Here is a 14,285-nt window from a genome sequence, read left to right on the forward strand (position 1 = left end):
CCATTGTATTGCTCAGAATAGCTAAGTCATTCACAGTTATCATTGTACAACATTGCTGTTACTATGTACAATGTTCTGCTGGTTCTGCTCCCTTGCTTCACTTAGCATCAGTTCATGTAAGTCTTTCCTGGTTTTTCTTATGTATGGTTTAGTGTCCCCATTTCTATTTGAGTTTGACACCACTGATCTAGCCTATATGTCACCATCTTTTCCTTAAAATTAACATGAGAAATTTTATCAGTGCTTTGCTAAAGTGAAGTCAACCATGTGATGAACACATCCTGTTCATCATTTCTTATCAAATCACATTTTACAGATGAAGAAATGAGACACAGGTAGATTAAGTGATTTGCTGAAGATCACTCAAGTAATAAGTAGCAGATCTAGGATATGAACTCTTCATAACCAGAACTTTTTTCACAGGACCAGTTCTGGCTGAGCAGGGGAAAAAGGTAATTTGGAATTTATTTGATCATTTATGCTAATAAGTTAGTTGAATAAACATGAGAATTAGATATGGTTTCTGGATATAGAGAAAATAAACATTGATCTTTCTTTCTATCCCTCCTCAATTGATAGGAAATGAGCAGTAGGGGCAACTGGGTGGTATTTTGGGTAGAGCAAAAGCCCTGGCGTCAGGAGGACCTGAGTTCAAATCCAACCTCAAACTCTTACTAGCTGTGTGACTGTGGGCAAATCATTTAACCCCAGTTGTACGCCCCCACACACACACACACACAAAAGGAAATGAGCAGCCAGTTGAGATAATGCAATTTGCATTTTCCATTGATTAAGAATAATGGCAGTGAAGGCAATGGGGGAAATATGTCATTCCTTTCCAATGTCAAAGTCAGAGTTGGAAAGACACTGCTATCAGTTCTACCTTTCTGAGATCTAAGCTGATACCGCTTGGTCATGAAAACATTTCAAAAAAGGAATGAAGACTTACTCGTGGTAAAACTCCCCATCAGAGGCTCAGACTGCCCTTCTTCATAGATGGAGGAAATGGCAACAGTATAGTCCGTGAGGGCTGTCAAGCCCTTCAGTGAGTATGTGGAAACACCATCAACTTCAACCTGTAGAAAGTAAAAGTAATAACAGCTACACTTGATACTCTCTAAATACAGGAAACCAAAGCCATTTCATTATAGTCTGTGGCGGACTTGGCTGGCTGACAGTGACATAAATACTAGCAATGCTGACATTCCATCATGAATATGGTCAGGTTATTAGCATATATTTCTGAATTTCTATCTGTAAGTATTTCACTAATCAGTTAATCCTCCTAACATCCCTACAGATTAGGTCTGTGCTATTTCCATTTTGCAGACAGGCAACTAAAGGGACACATAAACCAACATATGCTGATTCCCAGCTTCTAGGCTTCAATTCTGCCTCCTGAACTCTGCTGTCTCATTAGCCCAGTAATGTAGATCTGATCCTAATCCCATGAAATTTTTGTAGCTTTACAGTAGAATCAAGTTCAAAGAAATCTGAGGAATCATTCCGGGCACAGAATATTATAAGTACATGGCAAAATGTAGAGAGTGCTGGCCCTTAAGTCAGAAATCCCCTCTTGGACAGAACAGACAGATAATTCTAATCTTCATCTATTTCACCTGCTATGATGTCTGACACATAGTAAGCGCTTAACTAATGCTTGCAGATGGATTGATTTTGGTAGATATCAATAATTAAACATTTATTTATTATTTATTTAGCACCAACTACACGTTTTGAAATATGCGAGGTAGCAAGGACACAAAAAGATAGATGGGTGGAGTGCTGGACAGTGGATGGAGTGCTGAATCTGGAGTCAGGAAGACTTGGGTTAAAATCTAGCCTTAGATATTTACTAGCTGTGTGACCCTGGTAAAGTCACTATCTCAGATAACTGAAGCTTAGAAGAGGTACCCTTTCTAAGTCTCAGTTTTCTGATCTGTAAAATGGGGACAATAATAGCACTTACCTCCTAAGGTTATTATGAGGGTCAAATGACATAAAACATGTGAAGTATTTTGCAAACCTTAAAGTGCTACATTAATTTGAGTTATTTTTAAATATGCAAAAGTTCTACACAGCCCCCATAGAGAACTATCTTTGGAAGCAATACTGATCAGTCAAATAAGAGGTGTCAGGAAGGAGGACCTAACCTTGGGGAAACAAAGAAGAGTAAGATCCCAAGAGAGGGAGGCTGAAAAATGAAGAGGCTTGGCAACAGAGATAGTTTGGGTGATGAGAAGAACAGACCCAATGGAGACAAAATTGGTTCCATGAGAAGACAGACCTATAAAAGAGCCATCCCTGGGTCTGTGGCTGAGTTAGCTTGCCAAATAGCTCCACTATTTGGAGTCAGTTCAAGGCGCCTTCCTGAGTCTCAGGGTTTTTGACTTTCCCTACATATCACAGGCTGCTGAAGGGCAGTTGTAGGTGACCTGCCTCCTGGCTGGCTCATAAACTGCCTTTGCTCCCTGAGCTGAGAAATATGCTGTATCTAAACTCATCATCTCTTTGTATGTAAATTAGCAATCCTTCCTCGTTGCTATCTATCTTGTCTGAACATAGGATCATAAAATTAGAAGGGACCTTAGTGATCACCTGGTCCAACCCCTCATTTTACAGATGATGAGTCAGTTGAGACTCAGGAAGGTGAAGGGATATGACCAAGGTCACATAGGCAGTCAATGCCAGAGCTGGGATCTGACTCCAAATGGCCCAGTATTCTAATCACAAAAGGGTATCTTTAGTTACATTTATTAAACCTGCCATGAAAGTCCTTACTAAAATATCTCCTTGTAGTAAGCAGTTGATTCAGAATTCTCAAAGGTTATCTCAGCAGATGTTCTGCTCTGACAGGTTCTATTAAACTAGAGGGGCTTCATGCATGGTCCCAGCAACACACTGGTCTTGCTATTATTGGGCCAACCAGTGTAAAAACAGATAGACCTTGGAGCAACTAAATGGCACAGTGGATAGAGCCCCAGCCCTGGAGTAAAGAGGACCTGAGTTTAAATCTGACCTCAGGTACTTACTAGCTGTGTGACCCTGCACAAGTCACTTAATTCCAAATGATGGAAGAAGCAGCAAAGAAGAAGCAGAAGAATGGGTAGCCCATTGCCAGATCACTAACGAGGAGCTGATGACTCATTTGGCCATAGCAGCTCATTAAAGAGATTAAAAAATTTAAAGTCGTGGTCAGTTCTACGTGGCCTCCTTCAAGATCTGCACCCCACAGTCCAACTAAAAGTTTTATTGGTTTGTTAATTGTTTAGACTCAAGATAGTGATAGAGAAAATGTTAATAATGCAGATTAAACTTAAAGTGTGTTAGGTGTACATTTTTCCCCCAGATATCCAGTTGTTAAACATTTATCTGAATACCCCTGATTATAACTATAGATAATATTTTCTTCAAGAAGAAAGTCGGAAGGCATTGCCCAGGGTGAGTACCAAATACCACACCCACAAAATGAAGCTGCCTATATCTTTTTTTTTTTTGGTGAGGCAATTGGGGTTAAGTGACTTGCCCAGGGTCACACAGCTAGTAATTGTTAAGTGTCTGAGGCTGAATTTGAACCCAGGTCCTTCTGAATCCAGGGCTAGTGCTCTATCCACTGTGCCACCTAGCCACCCCTGCCTATATCTTAATAGATAGGAAATGAGTAGTTATTAATGTGGGAGTCATTTTCAATAATAAACACAGTTATCTGTGTATATTCAGACCCCTGACTCATTAGAACAAAGATCAAAATCAATGTTAAATTAGAAGGAAAATTAAAATGAGAGGATATGGTGCTTAATTGAAAAACCTTCAACCTGAAATGCTTAAATAAGTTGCTGATGCCAGAAAAAAAATGGGTCAAGGATAAAAGACTAGATATTATTGACACAGTTGATAACTATTTTCTAAGGAAATTTAACTAATGTAAATCAATTGCCACAACAAAGAAGCCTAAAGAGCCCAGAAATCACCACAGCCAGTAAAGACTCTAGGCCGATGGGCTTGATTTTAATAATTCTTGAGGAAGGTCTAGAATGAATTATTAAAGAGATGGTTGCCTAATATCCAGAAAAGGAAGTATTTATTACAAAGAGCCACCTGGGTTTCATTAAGAAGAGGTCATGCCAGACTAACCCCAGTTCCTTTTTTTTTTTTTTTTTGGCAGGACTACAGGATTACTAACCTAACACATGAGAAAGGGAATGCTGGGGATTATTTACTTGGATTTTACCAAAACTTGATAAAATATATCATCCCATTTTCCTGGATAAAATGAAGAGATATGGATCAAAACTAGGGGTTCTTAATGTAGGATGGTAGAACTTTAACATTTTTTATAATAATTTCAACATTACTAGTTTCCTCTCTAATCCCATGAATTTTAGCTTATGCATATAAAATATTATTCTGAGAAGGGGTTTATCGGTTTTATCAAACTGCCAAAAAAGATCTATGAGACCAAAAAAGAAGGTCAAGAGCCCCTTAATTAGATAGTTATACAATCAAATGGAGCAGGGAACTGGTTGGATGATTGGACTCAAAGAGGGTTCATTAATGGTTCAATGTCAACATGTCAGGAAGGCCATGGTGGAGTACCCCAGAGATCTATTCTTAGCCCTATGTTGTTTAACATCTTTATCAATGATTTTGATAAATACATAAAGAGTATGCTCATCAAATTTACAGATACACATTGGATGACAGAGTCAGGATCCAAAAGGATCTTGACAGGCTAGAGTATTGAATTAAATCTAATCAGATAAATGTAAATCAGGGATAAATGTAAAGTATTGTGTTTGGTTGCAAACAATGTCACAAGTAGAAAATAGGGGAGGCTTGTATAGACAACAATTGTTCTGTAAAAGGCTTCCCGGTCTTAGTGGATTGGAAGCTGAAATGAATCAACAATATAATGTAGCAACTAAAAAGGGTTGTGGATTCATATATTTATCCTATATATATTCATTTTATATATGGACATATAGGTAAGAATAAATAGACCATAGTATATGTCTGTTGAGGCATCATGACGTAGTTATGAATAATGAGTCATGGACTCCACTGGACTTGGAGCTAGGAATACACCATTAGGAATCTTGCCTTAGAATTCTTCAATTAACCATTCTGTGTCTTCGTTTCCTCATCTGTAAAATGGGGATGATTGGACTTAATGACTTAATGACCTCTTTGGTTCCTCCCAGCTCTAAGTCTGTGGTCTTCTGAACAACAAAGACTTGTGTGTCAGAAGTGACATAAAACAGATGTATGACTAGAAAAAGAGGATGAGGAGCTACCATCTTGTGGAGGGAGGAATAACAGATGGACTCACAGATGCTGAGTTCTATTGGTCCCCAAATAATTTGAAGAGATCTAGAGAATAACCCCTCACATGTTTGATGAGTAGATCTTTTTCAAACCTATAATTCACTTGATTTATAGGATGAGCTTCATCACATGCAACTTTTGCTTATAACATTGAACAGACAATATTATTATAGAATTTCAGGATTAAGATGATTTTGTTCCATCCAGAAATAATACATATGTATCACTTGTACTGGCCAAAGAAATAATAAAATGCTTTTGGTTTTTAGTTTTTGTTTTATCAGAGTTCTAAGACTTAGAAGAAGAATTTGGGAAATTGATCCCAACTGGCAACAAAATAATTCATTGTTATGAAACCATTTTAAGAATATAGTTTGTGACAGAAAAAATAGAAAACCTAACATTAAAGGAATTTAGGGAGGAAACATAGATTGAGCCTTTGAGCAGGATTCAGAAAGGCTGAATTGCATTCTCGTCAGCTCGTAGATGACTTTCACTTCTAGCTAGGTGGCACAGTAAATAAAGCACTGGACCTGGAGAAAGGAAAAACTTGAATTCGAATCTGGCCCCAGATACTCCCTACCTGTGTGACCCTAGATAATTTATTTAACCTCTGTCTGCCTCAGTTTCTTATTCCTTACAACATGGATAATAAAAGCATCTACTTGCTAGATTTGTTGTGAGGATCAAATGAGACAATAAAGTATTTTACAAATCTTAAAGCACTACAGAGATGCTATTATTATTATTATCTCTCAGCTTCCCAGGGCTTCAATTTCTTCATATGGCACATTTGAATAGTGGCATTTAAGTTTAGATCATGTTTAATTTTGATTACTATATGGTTTTCTATTTTATTACTATAAATATGATTATAATATTATTTATTATTATATTACTATAAATATTAACTAAATAAAAGTGAGTAATGGTTCATTTGAAGCAGCCCCAAATTAACCAAATATATTTCCCATGGCCATACTCCAAATAAATATCTTTCTGTGAATAATGGAGACTTATTTAAATAAATTTATTCTATTTCCTCTTTGGTTTTCAATACTAAAAATTGCCACAAGAAATTCTTTGAGAACTTCTTAGAAAAAAGAATATAAATTTGTGTGAAGAAACTTAAAGACAAGCCTAGATTATCAATTTTGCACGTTAAATAACAATTTTAAAAGACCCTATATCCATTTTCACATATTTGCAGCCTGCTTTCAAGGGATAAGTGCAGCCCAGTGGGCGTGCACTTCCAAAATGCAAATATATATCATTACTTTAAGCAGAATATAATTACTTTTGAAGGTACATCAGCATACCAAGAAATAATTCCAAACCCAAGTAGAGTAAAACCATATTTATCCAGATGTTAGTTATATAGAAAACTCAATTATGCCAAACATAGCTAGGAATAAGAATATGAACCAAAAAAAATATTGAACAGTTAAAAGATTTTACAAAGGTCAGAATGAATGGAGTTTACAGGAGACCCCTAATTCTAACCTTAACTAAGAGCTTATTTATTCTTATTTTACAAATAGTTCTTTGGTTATCTTCTTGCAGGACATAGCAGATTGGAAGAAGCAGGTTCAAGCGACAGTTAAAGCAACAAGAATTTATGACATAAATTCCAAAAGTGATGAAGGAGAAAGAAAGAAACACATAAAAATCAAATACTTGAACTTAGAAAGCATAGTAGTCTGGAAACATTTTTTGTGAGACTTTTGTTTTGCCACTGGACTTCAATGCCTCTGGAAGAGAAAGTGAGGCTAACAATTTTGTGCAATTCTGCCTTACTTAAATTCAATTCACTTGCAAGTCAAAGTATCATCCTGTGAGGTCATTGGTTTTCTTTGCAATGAAGAACAAACAATGAAAGTAGGAATATACTCTATTAAAGTACTCAGGAGTCTATATAATGAATTTTATAAATATTTGCCTAAAATAATTAATTTTTAAAAAAGTTTTTGCAATTTAAGGAGTAAGTTTTAGCTATCTGGAAAATTAATGTCATATAAGATTAAATACCCCATTATTTACTATTTGGCATTAATTCTGTTATTGTATCTTAGCATTAGCTCAGGTAATTGAATATCATACATAGAACCAGTTTCTTTAAGGTGGTTTTCGGGACAGTAAGTTGAATATTAGTATGTTTTTCTTAAAACCATAGTTGAAATAACTGCACACTATGAGAACTATGTTAGAAGTGCTCATTTGAGTTTTATTATAGCGGGGAGGGAATCATGTCTATAAGCAAAAAGAAAGGAAAACAATCAAGCTGTGTGTCCCTTTTAGATTTATCTGCCTGTGATTGAACCATACTGTTTCTGCTTTTTGGGGTTTTTGGGTCTTTTAATGTTTTTCCCTTTTGTTCTGATTCTCCTTTCACAACATGACTAATGCAGAAATATCCTTAATGTGATTGTATGTATATAACCTATATCAAATTGCTTTCTGTCTTGGGGAGGGGAGAGGGAATTGAGGGAGGGAGAAAAATTTGGAACTAAAAATCTCATGAAAACAAATGTTGAAAACTATCTTTACATGTAACTGGAAAATAATAAAATACTTTTATGATTAAAAAAAGATTTATCTGCCTGTACTAGGACTGACAAAAGGAAAATTCTTCATCGTATTTTTAAAAGAATTCATATGCAAACACACTTAATAGGCAGAAACTTGACTTACAAAGGGTATGTTGGGGAAAAAACTGGACCTGAAATCAGGTGAAAACTGGGTACATATCCTGCCTCCCACACTTACTAGTTATATACCTATAGACAAGTCACAACTTCCGAGCCTCAGTTTCCTCCTCTGTAAAATGGGGAACACTACCTAAAATACCAAACCTCACCTTATTGTGAGGATCAAAAGAGATAATGTATGAAAAGTGCTTTGCAAACCATAAAGTTCTATGTAAATATCAGTTCATTAAAAGTCATTATTAATAATGTATCACATGTAGAGCACTGTGCTAGTTGCTAGGGGAGATGCAAAGACTAAAAAAAAAAAAGACTCCTGTAATTTATCCTGTACATATTTTGTTTATATATAGTTGGCTGCATACTGTCTTCTCCAATAAAGTATGAACTCCTTGAGATTAGGGACTGTGTTTTTTTTGTTTTTGTTTGGGGTTTTTTTTTTTTAGTGAGGCAATTGGGGTAAAGTGACTTGCCCAGGGTCACACAGCTAGTAAGTGTTAAGTGTCCGAGGTTGTATTTAAACTCAGGTCCTCCTGAATCCAGGGCCAGTGCTCTATCCACTGCGCGACCTAGCTGCCCCTTGGGGATTATTTTTTGCCTTTTTTTTTGTATCCCCAGTGTTTAGCACAGCGACTGACATATAGGAGGCACTCAATAAATGCTTGTTACCTGATTGAGTGGCTGACTATAATTCTATGTGGATAAGTTTTTATAATAATTAATCAACAAATATTTATTGAGTACATACTATGTGCCAAATACTGTATCCATCTTTCACAGTACTTAAGACTAGTTTCTTTCTTTTTTTTTTTAAGACTAGTTAGTTTCTACTCCAAAGTACTTCTTTTCACACTTGACTTGAATCCCTCATTCTGCAATCTGAGCGTCTCTCAATGGATTCTTTTAGATTTTGTCCTGTCTAGGATAAGGGACATGGATTACATGAGTTAAAAACTCTAAGAGAATAAAAGCTACCATCATAATTCTACAGCTCACCTCATTGGTTTCAGTTCCACTTGTCTTGGCATATGAAATGAGGTAACCGTTGACATTTTTTGAAGTAGGATCCCATGTAACTCTAGCACTGTTTGAGCCAACGTTAGAGATTCTCAGATTTCTCGGTGGACTTAGAGGCACTTTGGAGTAAGCAGAAGAGGGAAGAAAAATGTTAAAAACAAACAAAAACTCAACATGTTAAAAAAAGAAGAACAACAACAACAAGGAACAAGCTTGTCTTCTAAAACCTTTCACTTAGAGATGAAAAGTAATCACTAAAATTATTACTGAATATTATTGCCCCCCTGGAGCAAATGGCATGTTCCTGAAACATCTCATTAAAAACAAATTCAAGATTTGTACTAACAAAACAAAACTGGAACCTACATTAGAGAGGATTATTAATAATAATAAGTCATGCATGTTTAAAATAAAAAGGGTTTTGACAAGAAAATGTGGGTTTTCCATTTCCATTTTCTGGGTCAGTGTTGCTTATGTTTCCTGAAATTCTTTTCTATCAGCAATAATTCTGGCTTTATTCTGATCTTCAGTCATTACATCTGACATAGGTTGATGTTATCAAGTTGCTATTACCTTGAACAACTTTTTTAAAAATCATTAACTGTCATATGTTCCCTTAGATAATAGAGACATCTGTAACATGAAATAGTAACCTTCCTTAGCTGTGGATCCCCACTGTGCTATATATTTCTCTCTGGGCTCCACTATTGACAATTTGGACTTTATCCAACATACCACAGCAGCCTTCTCACCCAGGAAGTAATTCTGTCCCTTTGCCCCTTCCTTTGTTTTGTCATTTCATAACCTTCCATTTTAAGGAAAATGTCCCAGTCAGCCAGAGACTTCACTCCTCTCTGAGCTCCACTCCTGACTGTCCCCCACACAGGCACTTCCTTCCTCCAATTCCCTATATATTGTTTCCCTGTTAGATTGTAAACTCCCTGAGGGCAAGGAGTGTTTTTCTTTCTGCCCATATTTGTATTCTCAGCACTTAGTGCTGTACCTAGCACATAGTAAGCACTTAATCAATGCTTGTTGACCTGACTACATGCACCAACATCTGGACCTATGTCCTATTCTGCTTACCACAGAAAACGTTAGATCAAGGGTTTTGAGAAGATTCAGTAATAGGAGAATAGAAGGCTGCTAGTTGGCATAGAATATTGAGAACTGGACTTGTAATCAGGATAGACCTGCTTCAGATATTTACCAGATATGTGACTAGACTCACTCATCTCCAGTTTCCTCATTGATAATATATAATAGAAATATTTACCTCCTGGGGTTGTACTAAGTATCCAATAAATAACATATAAAACACTTCTCAAATCTTAAAGTGCTATATAAATGGTAGCTATTATTATTCATTATAAGAGAACAGGCTAAAATAACTAAAGGAAGAGAGTTTAGACTCATTCTCCCTGGTCCAGAGTGAAAAACTAGGATGAAGAGTAAAAATTAGAGCTATTTTGGTTCAGTAGGAAAAAAAATGCCATAATAATCAGAGCCATTCCAAAATGGAATGAACTATCTTTCAAGCTATAAGTTCATTATCTTGAGGAGTCTTGAGGAGATTTATACTTCAGATAGAGGTAGAATAAGATGACTTTTAACATACCTTTCAACTGTATGATATAATAAATCTATGAAAATAGTGAGGAACATGATCATAGTATATAAGATAATGTTGAATCTGAATAAGGAGCATATGGTTTTTACCAAATACTCAGGTATCATAACTTGGGAACACAACTTGAAATTTGATGAAAGACAATTGTAGGATAAATAAAATGAATTACATCCTAAATTATTTATAATCCAAGCATTCTTATCTTCTCCTAAATGCTTGTTTATTAACTGACTAATAACCTATTAATAGGGGGAAAACTATTATGGATTTATCAATACTAGGGTAAGTTTATGGAGCTGGGATTACCCACAACCAAGAAGTGACACATCTATAATGGATTAATTGATAAATTAAACATTTATCTATGTCCTTCTTGAACCTATTGTTAGTTACTTCTGATATGATCTCTTAGGAAAATTGGAAGAGACCTTAGAGTTCACCCAATCCAACTCCCTCATTTTACAGATGAAGGAACTGAGGTTCAAAGAGATTTAGTGACTTGTCCAAGGTCACATAGGTAGAATAAATAGCAGAGACTGAGTGTGAAACCATTTCTCTATATACCATATTTCAAGATTTTACATGTATGTCAAGCCTGGCATCCCATAAAATATCTTCTGTCACTGTCAAAAAATATAGCCAGTGGGTCTATTTGAATAGCAACTCTAACAATCAAATGTATAACCTAATGGGAGAGATGGCATGCAAACAACTATGCAGAAATAAGCCACATACAGGATAAATTGGAGATAATCAACTGATGGAAAGCACTAACACTAAGGGGGATCTGAAAAGGCTAAAAAGGAGAAGATGAGATTTTTGCTGAAACTTGAAGGAAGGTGGAAGAAAGAGATAAGGGAGATGATTCCTGGAAAAGGGAGGGGGTGTCAACTAGTGAAAATCCCTTGAGTGGGGAGATGGAGAATCACATATGAGGAACAGCCAGAGTTACAGTGAGAAAAGAAAGTTCCCTCCAGCAATGCAATTAGTCAATAGCCCTGCACCAAATGGGACACTTAGAGATTATATGACTCATCAAGGGTCAAACAACTAGTATGTGTTAGAGAATGGAAAGCAAATCTTCCCTTGAGGACAGCTTCCTAGCTGCCACACCATGCTGACTGCCCAAATGGTAATTCAATAATTCAGGAAGCTAGAGTTGAATGGATGTGCTAATTAGCCTCCTGATCACCCCCATGAATATGGCATTAGATTGTGAATTCCCCATTAGATTATGAACTCTTGAGCACAAGGACTGTCTTCGCTTCTTTTTGTATTTCCAGTTCTTAGCAAAATGCCTGCCACAAAGTAGGCATTTAATAAATGTTTACTGACTGACTTACTGATGAGTTCCCCTCAACTTAGCTAGACTGGACCTTGGACAACAGACACATAAAGTTCATTGTCAAGGCTTTCCATACTCTTTTTCCTTTTAGGTAGGAGCTGCCAGAACTTATATTATAGTAGCTTGGTCTTCAAAAACCCAGGGTCACTTTCCTGTCATGATGAACGTCATAGGCAGATGTTATGTTGGGACAAGAGCAAATAAACAAATGGCATACAAATAGATGGATAGATAAATGGATGGATGAATAAATAAATAAATGGCAACCTTTTGATCACATCCTGTTCTGCCACAAAATATTTACCCCCTCCCCAGAACATGTTCAGTTTTTTTTAATATAAGATCACCAGGTTAGCCAAAAATGTACAGTTAACATTTTACTGTTTCAAAAACAAGTGAAAATAATCATAGCTCAGGAATTACAAGGAAGCTCAGAGGACACCTAGTCCAACCTTATCATTTTACAGATGAGGAAATGGAATTCCAGGGAGAATAAATGAGTTGATAAGTATAATAATAATAATAATAATAATAATAATAATAATAATAATAATAAAAACTAACAGTTATAGAGCACTTAATATGTGTCAGGCAGGCAGCTAGGTGGCACAGTAGATAGAGTACTTGGCAAGGAATAAAGAAGACTCATCTTCATGAGTTAAAATCTAGCCTCAGACACTTGCTAACTGTGTGACCCTGGGCAAGTCACTTAACCCTGTTGACCTCAGTTTCCTCATCTGTAAAATGAGCTGGAGAAGGAAACGGTAAACCACTCCAGTATCTCTGCCAAGAAAACCCCAAATGGGTTTATGAAATGTCAAGTGCAACTGTAAAACAACTAAATAACAACAACAAAAATATGCTAAACACTATGTTAAGTGTTTTATTTGATCCTCATAACAACCTTGGGAGATAGATGCTCTTGTGTCCATTTTACTGATGAGAAAACTGAGGCAGAGGTTAAGTAACTTGTCCAGGGTCACACAGCTAGTAAGTATCTGAGGCTAGATCTGAACTTAGGTCTTCCTGATTCCAGGCCTGAAATCCATTGCCCCACCTTGATAATGAACTCAGACATGAAGAATAGGGGAATAAACTTTAGAATCAACCTACAAGACCAGGGACCAACAACTTGAACATTTCTCCTGGTTTATCATTCAGATTTAAGTAACTATTTTAAGGTGTTATAGCTATCAATCCAGAGAACCCTAGCTATTAGGTCAGGCTTGCATATTTCTAATTACCCTTCATTGCCACTCTATGAAGTGGCACCAGTTACACCGGCTGACTCACAACCGCTCATATCTTCTATCTCCCCACCTTTTCTGCTGGTTATTACCCCATGCCTAGAATGCTCTGTCTTCTTAGTTTCTCTGTCTTCCTTTTAGATTCAGTTCAAATCCCAAATTTTTCCTTCAGCTTCTAAGGCCTTCCCCTTTCAGATTATCTTAATCTCTTCTGCATATAGCTTTTATGTACCTACTTATTTATATGTTCTTTTCCCAATTAGACTATAAGCTCCTTGAGGACAGGAACCATTTTTTACCTTTCCTATATCTCCAGTACTCAGTATAGTATCAGGCACATAATAAGCACTTAAATGCTTGCTGACTGACTGCCTACAGGTATAGTACATATCACATTTAATAAACTCTAAAGAATATTAAGGTTTACAAACCTGATGCTGTATATTTCTTTAAAAATTTTTTTTTTGTGAAGCACTGAGGGTTAAGTGACTTGCCCAAGGTCACACAACTAGTAAGTGTCAAGTATCTGAGGCCGGATTTGAACTCAGGCCCTCCTGAATCCAGGGTTGGTGCTTTATCCACTGTGCCACCTAGCTGCTCGGATGCTATATGTTTTGATAAGAAACACCAACAGCACTCAGGCATTTATTTGGAATGTTAGTGCAACCTTTGATCTGTGTGAATGTGTTACATACATGTCATCTCTTGCCCCGTAACAGGATCACTGGCTTCCTCTCCAAACATGGCGTATACTGTCACTGTATATTCAGTATTTGGCATCAATCCTTTTAGCTGAATATCTGTGAGGGTCTCCCCAATTTTCATCTGAAAAGAACATGTTGTGATTAGCTAATATGCTAACTTTCATTACGAAGGTCTGGCAGCATGCAATGGGAAAACCAGGAGTGTTCTTTTGATAAATCTGTAATTCATTTGGTAATTTTTCAATTTTCCACAGCATGGGGTAGGGAGGAAAATTGCAGAAACAGTAACATGGCCAGAATGAAGCATACGGC

At 36.5% G+C, this 14,285-nt stretch overlaps 1 protein-coding gene across 1 annotated transcript in view; it reads right to left on the reverse strand.

Annotated features, from left to right (window-relative positions):
- Window positions 1-14,285, reverse strand: part of COL14A1 (collagen type XIV alpha 1 chain) — a 275,177-nt gene that overhangs the window by 156,988 nt on the left and 103,904 nt on the right. The window contains exons 13-15 of the mRNA XM_043992943.1: window positions 13,965-14,094; window positions 9,027-9,166; window positions 950-1,076 (exon numbers count right to left, since the gene is read on the reverse strand). Of these exons, the coding sequence (XP_043848878.1) occupies window positions 950-1,076; window positions 9,027-9,166; window positions 13,965-14,094 (397 nt within the window). The remainder of the gene's footprint in view (window positions 1-949; window positions 1,077-9,026; window positions 9,167-13,964; window positions 14,095-14,285) is intronic.

The sequence above is a fragment of the Dromiciops gliroides genome, chromosome 1, assembly GCF_019393635.1.
Source record: "Dromiciops gliroides isolate mDroGli1 chromosome 1, mDroGli1.pri, whole genome shotgun sequence".
Classification (NCBI taxonomy): Eukaryota; Metazoa; Chordata; class Mammalia; order Microbiotheria; family Microbiotheriidae; genus Dromiciops; species Dromiciops gliroides.